The 20,379-nt window shown below is 41.7% G+C and overlaps 1 protein-coding gene across 8 annotated transcripts in view; it reads right to left on the minus strand.

Moving 5' to 3' along the window:
• SERINC5 (serine incorporator 5) overlaps positions 1 to 20,379 on the minus strand; it is a 121,416-nt gene that overhangs the window by 16,575 nt on the left and 84,462 nt on the right. For 6 of the 8 annotated variants that reach the window (XM_073993684.1, XM_015451395.3, XM_065546409.1 and 3 more), the window contains 3 exons: positions 15,901 to 16,112; positions 12,931 to 13,026; positions 5,084 to 5,210 (listed from right to left, as the gene is read on the minus strand). In XM_073993684.1, coding sequence (XP_073849785.1) covers positions 5,084 to 5,210; positions 12,931 to 13,026; positions 15,901 to 16,112 — 435 coding nt within the window. Of the gene's footprint in view, positions 1 to 5,083; positions 5,211 to 11,892; positions 12,139 to 12,930; positions 13,027 to 15,900; positions 16,113 to 20,379 lie in introns of those variants that run through there. The other 2 variants (XM_073993686.1, XM_073993685.1) reach the window with 1 other exon arrangement.

Below are 20,379 nucleotides of genomic sequence, written 5' to 3' on the forward strand. Positions count from 1 at the left end.
TAGAGACGGGATTTCTCCATTTTGGTCAGGCTGGTCTTGAACTCCTGACTTCAGGTGATCCACCTACCTTGCCCTCCCAAAGTGCTGGGATTACAGGCATGAGCCACTGCACCCGGCCACGGGGTGGAAGATTTCTAACTTGAAGATTTATAGCTGGCAGGCAGCCCAGAGCAGAATTCCCAAAATGAAGATACAAATCTCCCCCCTCCTTTCCCCACCCACCCCTTAAAGACCCAGAATGTACCAAAAAAATAAATATCCTTCCTTGATTTCCCAACTTTTTTTACTGTAAGCCAACCCCCTCGCCAATGCTATCACACCAACCTGCAAACCAACCCACTTCAAACTAGGAAGTTGTTTGACATTGAATAAAGATTCTTACTTTTTCCAGTTTTATATTTAAAAGGATATTTTCAAAGATGGTTCAATATTAAGAATTATTTTTTCTCTTAAACACAGATAAAAGTGGAATGGCCAGGAAACTTTACGGCGCAAATGCTTTGTAATAATATAATTATGCAAGTCATCCAGTTTATCTTTCTCCCTCAGGGGACATTACACCAAGCCATCTGAGGAAAAAGAGCAGGGAGAGACTATCCATCAGTGTCCCTAAATACTCCCGCAAAGAAGCCTCAAGGAAAGGTTGCCCAAAATTGGGAGTAGAGAGCTACAGGTATAGACTCCATGCCTCCTTACATGTACAATGAGGAGACTGACCTGATCAACTCCAGGATCCTCTCCAGGCTGATAGTTTGAAATTAAAGGCAACAGAATAACAATTTCAGTCAAAATCCAGAGACCAAGGGAGGAATTAAGAAATAGTTTGTGGAGACCAGGATTTGTCACAGCACAAGTTCCAGACTAAAGGGGTGTGGAGGGATGGGCCTATAGAAAGAGCCATCAAGGCTGGGCATGGTGGCTCACGCCTGTAATCCCAGCACTTTGGGAGGCCAAGGTGGGCGGATCACCTGAGTTTGGGAGTTCAAGACCAGCCTGACCAACATGGTGAAACCCCATCTCTACTAAAAATACAAAAATTAGCCAGGCATGGTGGCGTGGTGGCACACACCTATAATCCCAGCTACTCAGGAGGCTGAGGCAGGAGAATCGCTTGAACCCGGGAGGTGGAGGTTGCAGTGAGCTGAGATCTTACCGTTGCACCCCAGCCTGGGTGACAGAGCAAAACTCTGTCAAGAAAGGAAGAAAGGAAGAAAGGAAGGAAGAAAGAAAGACGGAAAGAAAGAAAGAAAGAAAGATGGAAAGAAAGACGGAAAGAAAGACAGAAAGAAAGACAAGAAAGAAAGAAAGAGAGAGAGAGAAAAAAAAAGAAAGAAAGAAAGAAAGAAAGAGAAAGAAAGAAAGAAAGAAAGAAAGAGAGAGAAAGAGTCAACAGAATGCCAGGTGCCACGGTTATGCCTGTAGTCCCAGCTACTTGGGAGGCTGAGGCAGGAGGATCCCTTGAGCACAGGAGTTTACTCAGCCTGGGTAACATAGTGAGAACTTGCCTTAAAAATTTGTTTTTTGTCTAAAAAAATAAAAAGAGCCATCAGAGAACCCCACAAGTGGACCAAGGTGAGGGCTTACATGGGGTCCAAGCTATGATGTTCTTTCACAGCAATGATTCCTGGGTGCAATGGAAGGAGGCTCTGGAGAAAAGGCGGCCCCAGGCAGAAAGGCAGGGAGTAGGTTTGGGTTGAGCCCTTCTTCTGAGCTGAGGCTACAAACATTAAAACATACGTCTAGAGGGTGCCCCAGCTGCAAGAGTCAGGACGGAGACACCCCAAAGGAAACAAGTATTTGGGGGTGGGGCTTGGGGGCTCTGGAGGGTGAAGGGAAAGAGAGGAGCTGGGGAGTTTCCCAGTCTTCTACAACTTTACAAAAGAGTGGACCCCAGGCAATCTTGGCCTTCTTCTCCCTTTAACCTACATACTATCTATAGTCTCTGGCTTCCTACAATTTCTGTCAAGAATCCTAGATATTCCTGCAATTATGTTCAAATGACAGTTCCCACCCAGACGATGTGGCCTTTTTGTAACATCCTCCAACCTTTCATTCCTCTGAGTCAGGAAGGAAAACAAACTCTTCAGAAGTCCAGATCTGAAAAAACCCTAGTTGGGCTGACTCCCACTCGTACAGCATCCCTTTTATTCCCAGGCCCTAGTAAGCCTGAATTCAGTGTTCTTAAAGCTGACCCCTTGAAGAGCTGCAGTGGATAATTACAGCAAACATCAATCACATGGGCCCCGGGGGAACTAACTCCTGGGGGCACTAACTGCCCAGCCCACAGAGTGTGCTCTCGCCTACACATTACAGAAGTACCCACAGAGCAGACTGGTCGTCCTCGTCTCCACTTTGTAGGGTCTGTAGTTTTATATGTTCTCATCCCATCAGGCACTGCAGTTCTGTGGTTTACCCATTCAATAACAATGTTTGTTGCTGGCATCTAGACATATATATATATATTTTTTAAGTAGCTATCAACTTTGAAAATTGACACCTTTTGGGAATAACAGACCAGCCCTTGCCAATCTCCACTATGGTGACTCAGTCCTGTAAGAGACAACATTTTATTCATCATCTTTCACTCAAGGGCCAACTCAGAAGAATTCTTTACACCTGCTAGAAATAGTGAGAAAATATGATAGGGTGAAAATTCCATGTTGTGAAATGCCCTGTGTGTGGTAACCCTATGCAGGAGGCTAAGAAGAATTTTTGCCGTCTTTTCCATTGAAGGGTTTACAGCAAATCCAAACTTTACTTTATCTAAAGGGAATTTCTTTTTTTTTTTTGAGATAGAGTTTCTCTCTTGTTGCCCAGGCTGGAGTGCAATGGCGTGATCTCAGCTTACTGCAACCTCCACCTCCTGGGTTCAAGCAATTCTCCAGCCTCAGCCTCCCGAGTAGCTGGGATTACAGGTGTATACCACCACGCCCAGCTAATTTTTGTATTTTTAGTAGATATGGGGGTTTCATCATGTTGGCCAGGCTGGTCTCAAACTCCTGACCTCAGGTGATCCACCCACCTCAGCCTCCCAAAGTGCTGAGATTACACAGGCGTGAGCCACCGCACCGGCCAATGGCAAATATATTTTTTTTCATATGCTCGTAGGTACCCAGTAACCCACAAAAACATATGATTTTATTCTGTCAAATATCTTCATAGTTGGTTTTTTAAGAGGCAGGGTCTCACTCTGCTGCTTAGGCTGGAGTGGAGTTACCCCTAGCTCACCGCAGCCTTAGACACCTGGGTTCAAGTGATCCTCCCATCTCAGCCTCCTGAGTAGCTGGGACCACAGGCACGTGCCATCATGCCTGATTTTTTTTTTTTAAGAAACAGGATCTCGCTATGTTGTCCAGGCTGGTCTCAAACTCCTGGGTTCAACTGATCCTCCTGCCTCAGCCTCCCAAAGCGCTGGGATTACAGGTGTGAGCCACTGCACCACGCAGCCTGCTTCCTGTATTGTAGGTACTCAGTGAAAAACTTAGGAATTAGTAAAATTGAAAGGCCAGAAAGAAGTCACCAGAGTCCATTATGCAACAAGGAGACTCTGTCACTTTGTCACACACAGGCCAACAATGAATGTATGTAACCATCATCTTAACACCCACCTGCAAAACAAGCATTTTATGGCTTGATGCATGACCCTGAGCAAATAGACTCCAAAACGCCTGTGTCCCTGTTGGTCCCTTTCTAATAGCAGAAGCTGTTAAAGGAGGTAAGAGAAAATGCCAACATGCTCAGAAAGACATTGTATTTATACAAGCTATCGCCACCAGGAGTGCTTACTTTCAGCAAAAAGGAAGATTATAATGTGCCTATGACTCAATTCAATGGAATTGAATTTTTACACTGAACATTAACAAAATGTAAACACAGAAGTAAAGGCTAAATGTGAAAAGGTTATGAAACTAGGCCTCATAAAACTTAGAAACTAGGCCTCATATAGAAAAAATTAACACCAGGTGGCTCTGGATAGGGTCTCACCCTGCCTCGATAGGGTCCCACCCTGATAGGGTCCCACCCTGCCAATTCCGGGAAACAACCTCATGGGGTCCCACCCTGCCAATTCCGGGGGTCCCACCCTGCCTCGAAGTTCCCGGAATCAACAACTCCAGGAGAAAAAAACCTCATAAGGTCCTGCTCTAACCAATTAGCATAAGACACCTTGCTCAGGCCATAGACAGACCCAATTACCACGCGCCTAAAGCTTTGTTTGAATTTCGCGCCTTAAGCTGTGTTTGAACTTGTGTTTGCCTATATAAACAACCTGTAACAAGCACTCGGGGTCCCAGGGCCAACTTAGAGCTTGGGACCCTAGCGCGCTAGTAATAAATAACTCTCTGCTGTGAATCTCGTGTCGGTGATCCTTCGCGGCGACCCCTGCCCAGGAGGGAATCGACAGTTCGGTTCCAACAGTTACTGTCAAAGGGAAGCTTACTTATCAGCAAAATATATATCCAGATTAACTAGCCATTTCTATCCTTGACTTTTCTCCCTCTAGCAATCTTTTAAGCCTTTTAAAGGTGGAATAACACCCACCACAAGCATCTGAAACACAGCCCACTTATGTATCACATCTACTTTTGGAGGAGCTGGTTTGCCTAGTGAACAACAGCATTGTGGGTTTTAGCAGAAAAGAGAAGGAACATTTCCTGTCTGAACAGAATGACCACGCATGCAGCACTTTGTACTCTTTCCATCAACAGCAGAACAAAGCTATTTCCTTTGGATTAGAAAGCTGCCAGGACGTGCTGGCACATTCTATCTCTTCTTTACTTTGTGCTCCCCTGCCCTCCAGTAAGGGTACAGCAAACTACTATTCAACCATCTTTTAAAGGGTGTTAGGCAATGGTGCTGCAACATACCATATATTTGCTTTACTGACCCCAAATAAAAACAAGTAAGGTAAATGAAGTTCAAATATTTAGAGTTCATGCTCTTCACCTTTTTACTTGTGGTTGTTTTCCCCCCTCCTCAAATGGTATTTGTTTCTGCAGCCTCACAGCAACTGAAAGTTATTTCAATTCTTTTCCTGCAATTTTAAACTCTGCAAAAATGGCCTTGAGTAACTCCCAAGACTTACCATGAATATAAGATACATCCGATTAAGAGGCTGGTCCCCAGTATAGTCACCAAGTTTTCATCTCTGTACAGGTCTTGACCGAAGTCAGGCACACAGATTGTAACATTTTTCCCATGTTCATCTAGAACTTGTAAAGAAAAAACAAAGTCATCATAGTGAAATAGAAAGTCCAGTTGTAACTCACAGAAGCACTCGTTTTGGCAAAACTCAGGTAGCTGTGGTGTACCTCCTTAGAATAGTGAACACTTATCACTGGAAACTTCTACTCTACAGGCTGTTTCCATGCAGACTGGATTTCTATTTCAAAGAACCATTCTCCCACATCATCACACCCTTGGAACAAGACCCTCAGATTCCAGCTCAGTGCCATGGGGCTCAAACAGATGCAAGACCTAAGGAGAAAGTCTTGCTCATTTTCAGTACTATTCAAACAACAGTAAAAAGACAAGTCAGGCGCATTTTTCAGTTGACAGGGCAGCCCCTACTATCTTCGGTAGGGTGCAAATACCAAGCAGTGCTGAGGTGAATCAACAGCCAACAATAGCTCCTAAACCAGTTGAGAAGCTATTTAGATGTGATATGATAATTGCGATATCTGTCTACAACTTGGAAACCTCCTGAGGTTTTTTTTAAAATATGGGTGACCACATGTGATATTGTGAAATATGTATTTGGTCTTCATCCGCATTTACTTGCAAGCAACTCCTAAAATCCTTGAAATCTCCAAAATGGTGTCTTTTTGTATGTTAAACATGAACTAATGGCTGGCAGCCCCTAGGCAGCTTCAGGATGGGGGCTGGTCACCAGAAAGACCAAGGTAGGATTAGAGGGTTGGGGCTTTCAGACCCACTCTCCAAACTCCAGGAATGGGAGGAATGGGAGAAATGACAGTTGATCACCAAGGGCCAATGGTTTAATCATTTAATCAATCATGCCTGTGTAATGAAGTCTCCATAAAAGGCCCAAAAGGACATGGTTCAGAGAGCTTTCTGAGAGCTGGAGGCTTACAGGAAGGTGAACACGACCTCATCCACATGTTAGGAACCCAGCCACACCAACTCCATGGAGACAGAAGCTCGGGACCCTTCCAGACCTTGCCTTATATGTATTTTCACCTGCCTGTTTACTCATATTCTTTAAAATATCCTTTGTAATAAATCAATAAAGATAAGTATTTCCTGAGTTCTGTGAGCCACTCTATCAAATTAATCCATTCCAAAGAAGGGGTAACTGTGGGAGCCCTAACAGTTGGTCAGAAGTTCTGGGGGGCCGGACTTCTGACCAGCGGGAAGGGTAGGGCTGTTTTGTGGAATTGAGCCTTCAACCTGTGGGATCTGACCTTATCTCCAGTTGGAGCATCCGAATTGGATTGGAGGACACCCAATTGAAGCCCACTGCGGAACTTACTGCCTGCTTGCTGGTGGGGACAAATCTCCACATATTTTAGTGTCACAGAAACCTTCTGTGTTGACTGTTGTAGTGTGAAACAGAAGCAAAACTGAGTTATTCTAAACACTACGTAACAAAGATTCCTATAATATAACCATCAGTGGTAATTTACCTTTTACCTGACATGGGGTCTTCCATTTGGAACACCCAACCTAGGTCTGACTGCCAACTTTGCCACCAAAGCAAGTAACATAAACATAAAATAACACTCTAGAAACCACTTTACAAACGTGTACGTTTTAAGAGTCTGAAGTGAGACTAAAATTATTTTTTTTGTTGTTTTTTTTTTTTTTTTTTTTTAGTAGAGACAGGGTTTCACCGTGTTAGCCAGGATGGTCTTGATCTCCTGACCCCGTGATCCGCCCGTCTCGGCCTCCCAAAGTGCTGGGATTACAAGCTTGAGCCACCGCGCCCGGCCGGGGAGACTAAAATTATGACTGGTATTTGCACTTGAAACAGTAAACATAACTGTGTATGCTGTGGTTTAAGGAATCTTTTATTATTTGTATAAATTTATGGGGTACAAGTGTTAGCTTTTTTACATATAGCGGAGAAGTCTTGGCTTTTAGTGTATCTATCACCCAGATAATATGTATTGTACCCATTAAGTAATTTCTCACCATCTATCCCCTCCCTCCTTCCTATGTTTGAGACTTCACTATCATTCCACACTCATGCCCATGTGTACACACTATTTAACTCCCACTTAAAAGTGAGAATATGCAGTATTTTTCTTTCTGTGTCTGCTTGTTTCACTCAAGATAATGGCTTCGTTTCATCCATGTTGCTACAAAAGACAGGATTTCATTCTTTTTTATGGCTGAATAGTATTCCATTGTGTGGATATATACACATATATATATATTTGTATACATATAAATCACGTTTTCTTTTCTTTTTTTTTTTTTTTTTTTGGAGACAGAGTCTCGCTCTGTACCCCAGGCTGGAGTGCAGTGGCGCGATCTCAACCTCGGCTCACTGCAAGCTCCGCCTCCCAGGTTCACGCCATTCTCCTGCCTCAGCCTCCTGAGCAGCTGGGACTACAGGCGCCCGCCACCGCGTCTGGCTAATTTTTTGTATTTTTAGTAGAGACGGGGTTTCACCGTGGTCTCCATCTCCTGACCTCGTGATCTGCCCACCTCGGCCTCCCAAAGTGCTGGGATTACAAGTGTGAGCCACCGCGCCTGGCCAAATCACGTGTTCTTTAGCCAATCATCTGTTGATGGGACACTTAAGGTGATTCCATATCTTTGCTATTGTGAAATGTGCTGTGATAAACACAGAGGTGCAGGTATCTTTTTGAAATAATGATTTCTTTTCCTTTTCATAGATACCCAGTAGTGGGATTGCTGGATCAAATGGTAGCTCTATTTTTAGTTCTCTGAGAAATCTCCACACTGTTTCCCATAGTAGCTATGCTAATTTACATTCCCATCAACAATGTAAGTGTTCCCATTTCTCCACATCCTTGCCAACATCTGTTACTTTTTGTCTTTTTAATACTAGCCATTCTGACTGGTGTGAAATGGCATCTAGTTATGGTTTTAATTTGCATTCTCAGATGATTAGCAATGTTGAGCATTTTTTTCATATGCCTGTTGGCCATTTATATGTCTTATTTAGAAAAAAAATGAAATGTCTATTCATGTCCTTTGACCACTTTTTAATGGATTTAGTGGTTTTTGTTGAATTGAGCTCCTTGTAAATTCTGCATATTGCTCCCCTGTAAGACACAGTTTGCAAATATTTTCTCTGATTCTGCAGGTTTTCTGTTCACGCTGTTGATTATTTCTTTTGCTGTACAGAAGCTAATTAGATTAATATAGTTCCATTTGTCTGGTTTTGTTTTTGTTGTCTGTGCTTTTGAGGTCTTAGTCATGAATTCTTTGCCTTGAGCAATATCCAGAAGAGTTTTCCTAGGTTTTCTTCTAGTATTTTTATAGTTTCAGGTCTTACATGTAAGTCTTTAATCCACCTTTTGTTGATTTTTGTATGTGGTGAGAGACAGGGTAGGGGTTCAGCATAAGGAAATCCAAATTTTCCAGAACCACTTATTGAAAAGCGTATCCTTTCCCCAGTGTGTGTTCTTGTCAACTTTGTCAAAGACCAGATGGCTATAAATATGTGGCTTTACTTCTGGGTTCTCTATGCAGTTCCATGGATCTATTCTTATGCAAATACCATGCTATTTTGCTTGCTGTAGCTTTGTAGCATAATTTGAAGAAGGGACTCCTTCAGCTTTGAAGTGTGATTCCTCCAAGCTTTGTTCTTTTTGCTTAGGATTGCTTTACCTATTCTGGCTCTGTTGTTTCCATACAAATTTTAGGATTGTTTTTCTGTGAAAAATATCATTGGTATTTTGATAGGGATAGCACTGAATGTGTAAGACTGCTTTAGGCAATATGGTTATTTTAACAATATTTATTCTTCTGATCCATGAGCATGGGATGTCTTTCCATTTGCTTGCATTTTTTTTTTTTTTTTTTTTTTTGAGACGTGGTCTTGTTCTTTCACCCAGTCTGGTGTACAGTGGCCTGATCATAGATCACTGTAACCTCAAGCTCCTGGGCTCAGGTGATCTTCCCACCTCAAACCCATGAGTAGCTAGAACTATAGGTGCATGCCACCACACCCAGCTAATTTGTAAATTTTTTGTGGAGATGGGGCTTTGCTATGTTGCTCAGGCCGGCCTCAAATTCCTGGCCTCAAGCTATCCTCCCACCTTGGCCTCCCAAAGTGCTGGGATCACAGGAATGTGCCCCTACTTATGGCCCCTCCCTCTAAGTTTTTCATCAGTGTTTAGTAGTTTTCATTGTAAAGATCTTTCACTTCCTTCATTAAATGTATTCTTAGTTATTTTATTTTTTGTAGCTATTGTAAATGGGATCAGCTTCTTCATTTGGTTCTCTGCTAGATGATTACTGGTGTATAGAAACACTACTAATTTTTTTTTTTTTTGAGGCGGAGTCTTGCTCCGTTGTCCAGGCTGGGGTGCGGGGGTGCAGTAGTGTGATCCTGGCTCACTGCAACCTCCCCCTCCCGGTTCAAGTGATTCTATTGTCTCAGCCTCCCAAGTAGTTGGGATTACAGATGTGTGCACCACCAGGACTCGCTGATTTTTATATTTTTAGTAGAGACAGGGTTTCACCATGTTGGGCAAGCTGGTCTTGAGCTCCTGACCTCAAATGATCCACCCACTTTGCCCTCCCAAAGTGCTGGGATTACAGATGTGAGTCAACGTACCCTGCCAAAACACTAGTAACTTTTGTATGTTGATTTTGTATACTTCAATATTATTGAATTCATTATACAAATCTAAGAGTGTTTTGGTGGAACCTTTTGGGTTTTCTAGATACAGAATCATATCATCAACAAACATGATAATTTGACTTCCTCTCTTCCAATTTGGATGCCTTTTATTTCTTTCTCTTGCCCGAGTGTCCTGGCTAGGACTTCCAGTACTATGGTGAATAGGCATGGTGAAGGTAGGCACCCTTATCTTGGTCCAGTTCTCAAAAGTTATGTTCCTACTTTATTGAGGGTTTTTTTTTACCACGAAAAGATGCTGAATTTTAACAAATGCTTTTTCTGCATCTATTGAAATGATCACATGGTTTTTATCTTTAATTCTGTTTATGTAATATGTAATGTATGATGTATCATATTTATAAATTTGCATATGTTGAACCATTCTTGCATCCATGGTATAATGCCCACTTGATCATGGTATATTATCTTCTGATGTACTATTACATTGTGTTTGCTAGTATTTTGTTGAAGATTTTTCCATCTATGTTCATCAGGGGTATTGGTCTATAATCTTCTTTTTTGTTGTATCCCTGTCTGGTTTTGGTTATCAGGGTGATATATCAGGCCTTGTATAATGAGTCAGGGAGAGTTCTTTCCTCCTCCATTTTTTGGCACAATTTCAGGAGGACTGGTATTAGTTCTCCCTTATATGTTTGGTAGGATTTGGCTATGACTCCATCCGGTCCTGGCTTTTTCTTATTGGAAGATTTTTTAAATCACTGATTCAGTGTCACTATTCATCATTGGCCTGTTTAGGATTTCTATTCTTTCTTGCTTTCCAGAAATGTATCCATTTCCTCTAGGTTTTCTAGTTTGTAAGTATATGGATGTTCATAATAGTCTGTAATGATCTTTGTACTTTTGTGGTATTATTGTGATTTTTCCTTTTTCATTTCTAATTTTGTTGATTTGGTCTTCTCTCTTCTTGGTAGGGGCTTATCAATTTTGTTTATCTTTTCAACAAACCAACTTTTTTTTGTTTTGTTGATCCTCTGTATTTTTCTCATGGGCTTTTTTTTGGTGGGGGGAGGTCTGTATTTTATTTAGTTCCTTATTTCATTTTTTTGAGACAAAGCCCCTGTCTATTGCCCTGGGTAGAGTGCAGTGGTGCAATAAGAGCTCACAGTTTACTGCAGCCTCAACCTCTGGGGCTCCAGGGATTCTTCCACCTCAGCCTCCCGAGTAGCTGGGACTACAGATGTGCGCCACCATGCCTGGATACTTTTTTGTATTTTTTTGTAGGGACAGGGTTTCGCCATGTTGCCCAGGCTGGTCTCAAACTCCTGGGCTCCTGCAATCTGCCTGCCTCAGCCTCCCGAAGTGCTAGGATTACAACCATGAGCCAACTCAACACAGCCCTGATCTTTGTTATTTCTTTTGTTCTGCTAACTTTGGGTTTGGTTTCTTCTTGATTTTCTAGTTCCAGGTACAACATTAGGTTGTTAATTTGTGATCTTTCTGCTTTTTTGATGTAGGCATTTAATGCTATAAACTTCCCTGTGTATGCTGTGGTTTCAAGAATCTTTATTCTTAAGCTAATTTAAAAAATGTAGAGCACTTGAAATTTAAAATAACTTTTTTTCTGTTTTTTTTTGTTTTTTTTTTTTCTGGTAGAGATGCATATGTTGCCAAGGCTGGTCTCAGCTCCTGGCTGCAAGCAATCTTCCTGCCTCAGCCTCCCAAGGTGCTTAGATTACAGGCATGAGCCACCATGCTCAGCCTTTTTTTCTGTTTTAAAGGGATACCTGTCATTTAAAAAATATTGTAAATTAAAATCCCAGTAAGTTAAAGCCAGAAATTAATACATAAACAGACATAAAAGAAAGTCTTAAAGAGACGAAATTTATGTACACTTACTGAGTCAAGATAGAATATTAAAAAAAAAAAAAAATTAAATCCAGGATAGGCAATACTTACTTAAGACCTCTACTTACATTACTTTCCACTGTAAATAGCAACAAGGACAAGCCCATAAATAGTATGTATATATGCTAAAACTTTCAAAATTATCATTGCACCAGCTTTCCAAATTTAAGAGGAAACAACTTCAATTTTCTTAGACACTACATTTATTTAATTTGATTTATATAAGCTCAAATATACCCAAACATACATTTATATATGCTTATGTGTATGTATATATGTATGTATGTGTGTATATATTTACATTTATACATCACAAAAGTAATAGGGAGGGTAAGTTAAGTTTCTGCAAGTTACTTAAGTAGCAGGATCAGTCTATAAACCGGGCAGTCCGACTTCAAAGCTCATGCTCTAATCACTATGGTCGGCTGTCTCTGTAAATAAATGTCATTTAGGACGAGTGGTTTGAGGTCACATAGCCAGTAAATCACGGGATCTGTGCTCAGATCCTGCTCCCCACTCCCCACTCCCCCACATTCTTTCCACTCTCTCTGTTCCACGGCTATAGTCAGAAAACAAAAGAAATACAACTAAATTAAGAGGTTATTTAGGCCTAAAAGCAAACTCTACAGCCAAACCTTTCCTCCTGTCTGTCCTACACACCAGGAAGAATTGAAAAAGGGAATTTTCCTTTACATAGCCCAAGTTAAAGACTTTTTTAACTTTAAAAGAGAGATGAAAAAGTCTAGATCATCTCTCTATTGTGATTTAGTACACTTCTAATAATTTTATTTTTCAACTTAATTTTTGTGGATACATAGTAGGTGTACATATTTATGTGGTACATGAGATGTTTTAATACAGGCATGAAATATGTAACCATCACATCATCTAAAATGGGGTATCCATCCGCTCATGCATTGATCCTTTGTGTTACAAGCAGTCCAATTATACTCTTTTAGTTATTTTTAAATGTACAATTAAATTTGACTATAGTCACCCTGTTGTGCTATCAAATACTAGGTCTTATTCATTCTTCCTATTTATTGTGTACCCATTAATCATCCCAACCTCCTCCCAAACCTCCCCCAACCCTTCCCAGCCTCTGGTAGCCATCCTTCTGCTCTCTATCTCCATGGCCTCTCCAATATTTAAACAATAGTTCACTCCTCCATGAAAGAAAATATTCACACCGCAAACACAAGCCCCCTAACAGGCTGGCTTACCTACTTCTGCAGGTTTGCTGGACAGAGCTGAGAAGGTGAGGTAGGTGACATAGCAGCTTATGACCCCTGATTGTAGGAGCCCCGAGTGCGGCTGTCCTGAAAAATGACAAGAGACAGACAGACAACAGGTTTTAATTTGAAGAAAAAGAAAGCATATGCCTAAAAAACCTGACAGTCCCCATGACAGTCCTCAAACTTGAGCATCCACCTTTAAAGGAAAGAAAAGAGAAAAAAAAAATGTAGTGTGTTTCTCAGATAAAACTAAAAAGATATTAAGGGGGAGAAAGTTACACACTGAGCTGAACATTGCTATTTTAAAGATGTCAGGTTCTGCCAAGTTCTCTACCAATACTTTATCAAGCCTATGGCAATACTTAAACACATTGACTAGTCTCCCTGAGGTTTGTAACATTAGTTCTTAAATCCCAAGATCAGAAAAAAAATTACCATCGTTGTTGATAAAACCGCATAGCTTAGTTGGGGAGGGGAGTAAGCGGTAAACCAGATTTCACAGGGGATGTATTCCGGATTCTACAAGGTCATCACATACCACAATCTATGATAGGACAAAAAGCTCTTACCTGCCAATGGACAAAAAGCTTTTGGGAACAGAATACAAGAATTGCTCTTGGCTAAAGAGGAAGGCTATGGGGCTCAGCATTCACTGGGAGAAGGGCTTTAAGGTTATTTATTGATTCATTTATTTTTAACTTTTATTTTAGGTTTTGGGGTGTATATGCAGGTTTGTTGTAAGGGGAAAATTATCATGGGGGTTTGTTGTACAGATTATTTCGTCACCCAGGTATTAAGTCTAGTACCCATTAGTTATCTTTCCTGATCCTCTCCTTCTTCCCACCCTCCACCCTCTGATAGATAGGCCCCAGTGTGTGTTGTTCCCCTCTATGTGTCCATATGTTCCCATCATTTAGCTCCCACTTTTAAGCAAGAACATGTGGTATTTGGTTTTCTGTTCCTGTGTTCATTTTAAGGATAATGTCTTCCAGCACCATCCATGTTCCTGAAAAGGACATGATCTCTTACCTTTTTATGGCTACACAGTATTCCACAGATTCCATAGTGTATATGTACCACATTTTCTTTATTCAGTATACCATTGATGGGCATTTAGGTTGATTCCATATCTTTGCTATTGTGAATAGTGTTGCAGTGAACATACGTGTGCCTGTGTCTTTATGTGAGAACCATTTATATTCCTTTGGGTATATACCCAGTAATGAGATTGCTGGGCCTAATGGTAGTTCTGTTTTTAGGTCTGAGGAACTGCCACACTGCTTTCCACTATGGTTGAACTAATTTACATTCCCACCAACAGTGTATAAGTGTTCATTTTTCTCTGAAACTTCACAAGCCATCTGTTAATTTTTGAAAGTTATAATATTTCAAGTAAACTAAAGGTTCAGATCTTTCAGAGTAACCAGGATGTGATAAGGGATCTCTCTTTTTTTCCCGTGAAATTTTCGACCACTTACTGACATAAAAGGATGCAGTTTTATTCAGTCTTGTGGTCAAATTTGTTTCCAAAATTATCATTATTAAATTATAATTACCGATAAAGACATAAAACAGACCCTGTTATAATGTTGCTCTTTGGCAAGGGAATAAGATTTCCCTTAGCACCTAATGGTACTAAACCAAATATTTCAGAACATTATCCCTATTTCAAAAGATAAAGATTTAACCCAAAGATTTTAATCAGAATATCAAGTTGTTCTAGGAACTCTTAACTGATCAATTAAAGGGATTAGGCAAATACTCTCAATTTCAATAATGGTCTTAAAATTTTTAGTAGAGGAAAACATAGTATTTGTGACTAGTTTTTTTCTTCTTCTTCTTCTTTTTTGACACAGAGTCTCACTCTGTCACCCAGGCTGGAGTGCAGCGGGGGATCTTGGCTGACTGCAACCTCTGCCTCCCGGGTTCAAGCAATTCTCCTGCCTCGGCCTAACCAGGTAGCAGGGACTACAGGCGTGCGCCACCACAGCTGGTTAATTATTTTGGGTATTTTTAGTAGAGACGGGGTTTCCCCATGTTGGCCAGGCTGGTCTTGAACTCCTGACCTCAGATGATCTGCCGCCTGCCTTGGCCTCCCAAAGTGGGGATTACAGGCATGAAACACCGCACCCGACCACTAGTTGCCTTTCTAAACCACTATTTTAGAAAGGATTCAAGGGGGCTGTAAATTTATCGCCTATATTTTCCTACCTAGAACCTGAATGTCATGCGCATTTTCATCACCTATAGGGTCCGACACCCACAAAAAAACATCAGACCAGGGACATCTCACTGTAAGCCCAAAGACACTATATCCTGGCTTAAGAAACCAAGAGTAGTTTCTAAATGACAATTCACATGTATACTTCCTAAAGCACTTTCAAATCCCACTGTCTCTTCCTTCCGGCTTTGAAATGACCATGAGCAAGGTCAGGCTCACATGTTTCCACTGACTTCACTGAGGAAGAACCTGGGTCTAAGGAAGGTTAGCACATGGGCCAGCTGCTGGCTGAGCTGGGATGGGATGTCCTGCTTCCTGACTCCCAGACCACACTGCCCACAGCCTTGAGTGAAAGATGACCCGAGAACCAACCCTTTCTGCGGCCCTTTCATTCAACTTTTACACAGAGATTGTAGGCAAGCTCATAAACAACTGACTTGATATACTTGGAAGGCATTTCCCATTTAAAGGCTCCTTGTGGTACATTATTTAGCAAAGGCAGTATCTTCCTATTCATTGACTTCGTTAAGTTCAGGTCTTTCTTGACATGAGAAATGCTTGGCTATCACAGCTCGAGCGTGAGATATGAAGAGACTGGAGCCCCACCTTGCCCACTACTGACACATCCACAGTAAGTTAAGGAATACACTAGTTCAAAAAAAAAAAAAAAACCATTGAGTTTGCTCAAAGACACTTAGGAAAATATAAATAAGGAAGAATGGAAAAACCATGCTTACGATTTTGGACACAGGGCGAGATGGCTACCAATGAAATAAGCACGCATAGGCCTCCATTTACTCCCAGCAGAATTTTGTTTTCCATGCAGCCGTCTTTCTGTGTGTAAAACACTGCCATCAAAACCAAGCCTCCAGTGGCAATGGAATACATGATGAGTGTCACCAGGGCCAGGGAGGCGTACCACAGCTTGTTACTGGCTGTGCCTGCTGTCCTGTTTCTCCGGGAAGTGGGTAAGAGGGAGAGGAGAGAAGACAAGTCAATGAAGCCCACCATTCTCTGATAACATTCACCATCCCTCAGGCAGTAACTAATACTACAGGCCACAGGCACTGGTACCCAGCTGCCCAGAAAACACATGATTTTAGCAGTGATTATGCTCTATCAAAGCTAGAAGGTTCTGGTAAATATGGAAACTTCTTGACTAAAGCTTAGAATTTTCTCTCAACACTGAGAGAATTCCACTTTCTGCAGCAAATGTATTCATTCATTAAAATGAATAATGTCAACCCAAATGAGAGACTGAGGCAACAGTCTCAACCAACCGAGGTTTACTGAGCCAGAGGTTTGAGGGTGCACCCAAAAACACACAAGTCACAGAATCTTCTGTGGTCGGTGCTCCCAAAGAGGTTGCAGAAGGCTCAGATTTACCCATTTCTTTAAAGGGGAGAAGGCATGCAGTTTTAAAGGGGACAGGTGGTGAGGCAAACGCGACATTCTCCCGAGATTTTAACTAGTGCCCAGTAAACTCCGCTATACAAGAGATATGATAAACATTTCAAAAGGGAGTAAAGGAAGAGTTCATTATATAGTCTCAGGGTAGGCAGAGAAATGACTGCTCTCCTGGCTTTGTTCTGCACCTGGGAAGATAAGCTTGTATGGGCATTGTCAGTGTGAAATGTAACAGACTGCAATTCCATAGACAAGGAGCTAGACTTAGGTCGCAGACCAAAAGTTACAGCTGATATGCCCTTTTTTATGGGAAGATACACATCTTGAAAGGTTTAGGGATCAGCAGATAATTTACTTATGAGCAATTTGAGGGCAGTAATCCGGGATGCACGGGGCCTTTTGCCTTCTGTAGAGGTCTACCTAATGTGTAGTCCTTTGACACAAGGTTGGGAAGTCACAGCTATCTATGGGCAGGTGGGAGAGAGACAGCAGTGTCACGTGACTCTGTCTCCAGGTTTAACTCTGTTTGGTGTAATGAGTTTGAGCAGTCCTGAGACTCTTCATTTCCTTTAGCCACCTACAGACTTTATTCTAGCTTCTCCATTCTAACTGTGAACCACCCTGGGTCAGTTTTTGGCAGGAAGAAAAAGTTGCTCTTCACTGGGCTTCTCCAAGTTTTCTCCATAAACATAGAGCCCCAAAGTGCCATAGTCTCTACTCCAAAGTGCTGCCAGGAGAGGTGGCTCACACCTGTAATCCCAGCACTTTGAGAGGCCAAGGCAGGCGGATCACTTGAAGCTAGGAGTTCAAGACCAGCCTGGGCAACATGGCAAAACTTTGTCTCTACAAAAATTAGAAATATTAGCAGCGTGTGGTGGTGCAAACTTGTAGTCCCAGCTGCTTGGGAGGCTGAGGTAGAAGGATCACCTGAACTCGGGTGGATGACGGCGGCTATGAGCCATGACTGCACTCCAGTTTGGGCAAGAGTGAGACCCTGTCTAAATTTTTTTTTTTTTTTTTGAGATGGAGTCTCGCTCTGTTGCCCAGGCTGGAGTGCAGTGGTGTGATCTTGGCTCATTGCAACCTCCACCTCCCAGGTTCAAGCAATTCTCTGCCTCAGCCTCCCTTGTAGCTGGAATTGCAGGCACCCACCACCATGCCTGGCTAGTTTTTGTCTTTTTATTAAAGACGGGGTTTCACCATCTTGGCCAGGCTGGTCTTGAACTCCTGACCTTGTGATCCACCTGCCTCTGCCTCCCAAAGTGCTAGGATTACAGGCATGAGCCACTGTGCCTGGCCCTAAATATTTAATAATAATAATAAATAAACTTTTAAAAACAGAAACAAAGTTTTGCCACAGCTCTTGTGGATGCCATCTTCTTAGGGAGAAAAGAGAATTACCTTTACTAAGAACCATATTGGCTGACCTTAGCTCTTTATTCCTTGAACTGAAGAGAAGGGCCTGTAACTGTGCTGCTTCTTTATCTAAAATAGTATCAGGGAATACTAAAAGAAAATTTGACATTAAAAAAAGTTAAATAGATAGGAATAAATTCTGGTGATCAACTGTATGGTAGGGTGATGATGGCTAGCAGTAAGGTATTGTATATTACAAAACAGCTAGAGGAGAGGCTTTTGAAGATTCTCAACACAAAGAAATGATACAGCCTGGCCAACAGAGCAAGACCCCATCTACAAAAACCAAAAACCAAACCAAAACAAAAAACAAAGATATTAGCTGGACATGCTAATTAGCTAGCTTCTTGGGAGGCAGAGGCAGGAGGATCTCTTGAGCCTAGGAGTTCAAGGCTGCAGTGAGTTACGACTGTGCCACTGCACTCCAGCCTGGGTGACAGAGTGAGACTCTGTCTCTTTAAAAAAAAGAAAAAAAAAAAGAAAGGAAAGAAAGAAAAAGATGATAAATCCATGAGGTAATGAATAGCCAACTACCTTGATTTGATTACTGTATGACATATATGTATCAACATGTCAAAATGTACCTGATAAATATGTACAATTACAATACATCAATTAAAAAATAAATTAGGGCACAGTGGCTCACACCTGTAATCCCAGCACTTTGGGAGGCCAAGGCGGACAGATTACAAGGTCAGGAATTCGAGACCAGCCTGACCAACATGGCAAAACCCCATCTCTACCAAAAATACAAAAATTACCCGGGCATGGTGGTGCATGCCTGTAATCCCAGCTACTTGGGTGGCTGAATCGCTTGGACACCAGAGGCAGAGGTTGCAGTGAGCCCAGATCATGCCACTGCACTCCAGCCTGGGCAAGAGAGGAAGACCCTGTCTCACACAAAAAAGGAAATTGTTCAGAACAAAGAAAAGTATCTATAAATGCTAAATGAACTAGACAGAACAACAGGGAGAATGAATTGAATGAATCATTGTCATCTGCCTTATGATTAAATTGCTCTTTGTAACCACATTCTCCCAAACCTCACAGAAAAAGCAACTTACTTTATGCCCTCACAAAACTGGAAAGTGTTCAAGCAACCCAGTTAAAATGTTTTAATGATGAAAAAATTCCTGCAGCCAGAAACAAAGAAAATAGGGAGGAAAGGCCAAAATGAGAACGACCGTCATATTCCTGAAACTGTGCCAGACACTCCAATGGCCTTGGAATTATTCTAACATAAAAGGCGTACAAAGGAAATGAGAGAAAATGGGATTTTAAAAAGGAAAAAACAATCTAAGAGCAAATAATAATGGATGATGGGGAGACAGCATGAATTATACAGAAAAAGGTAAACACTGCTGACTGGTTTGTGGGTGGGAGATGACCAACACTTCTATTCACTATTCTTTTTGGTTATGTTATTAGAATATGAAGGACTTTCTTACAGTTAATTAATATTTACAGTCCATCCCAAAGTTAAATCTTCAACCCCAACCTTTCCCCTGAACGTCACTTATATTAACCAACTGTTCATTTAACAATTGGAGACCCACTCGAAGGTCTAATTGGCATCTCAAAGTTAGCACATTCAGGCTAAGGTAACTTCCTGATATTGACACCCCCATTCCTCCCTCCCCCAAACCTGCCATTGTGCAATCATCCCAACCTCAGAAAACAGCAATTCCATCTTCCCATTATTGGGGGAAGAGAGAAAGAAAGAGGAAAGGAAAGAAAGGAAAGAAAGGAAAGAGGAAAGAAAGAGGAAAAGGAAAAGGAAAAGGAAAAGGAAAGAGGGAAGGGAAGGGAAGGGAAGGGGAAGGGGAAGGGGAAGGGGAAGGGAAGGGAGAACAGCACAGAAGAACTGCGGTCACTTTGGAAGCTTCTTGCTGCTCTCCCCTCCCCCACCCACCTCCACTCAGAGCTGGCTTTGGAACATATGAGGATCCAGCTTCTTGGTACCACAGAGTTCCAGACTACTCCTCCCTCACCTGGATTGTCTCCCCCTGACCTCCTTACTTGCACCTCTGACATCTTTTCACCTTTCTTGACTTAAAACAGATTATATTCCTCCCTTCTTAAGGCCCTCTGGTGCTCTCCCATTCCACTAAAAATACAAAAAAAAGTCTTTACACTTGACACCTAAAGCCTTTTGTTTCAATTCTAATAGAGAATTGACACTGTAAACCACAAAATTTGAGCTAGAAAGGAAAAAAAAGAACACACCAGTTAGTCCAAACACATTATTTAAGTGTGAAAACTGAGGTCAGAGAGGCCAACTGTGAAAGAGTGAAAGAGCAAGCATTAAAAGGGGCACTGAAGCCGAACACAATGTCATCCCAGTACTTTGGGAGGCCAAGGCAAAAGGATCTCTTTAACCCAGGAATTCAAGA

The sequence above is a fragment of the Macaca fascicularis genome, chromosome 6 (assembly GCF_037993035.2).
Source record: "Macaca fascicularis isolate 582-1 chromosome 6, T2T-MFA8v1.1".
In the NCBI taxonomy this organism is placed as follows: Eukaryota; Metazoa; Chordata; class Mammalia; order Primates; family Cercopithecidae; genus Macaca; species Macaca fascicularis.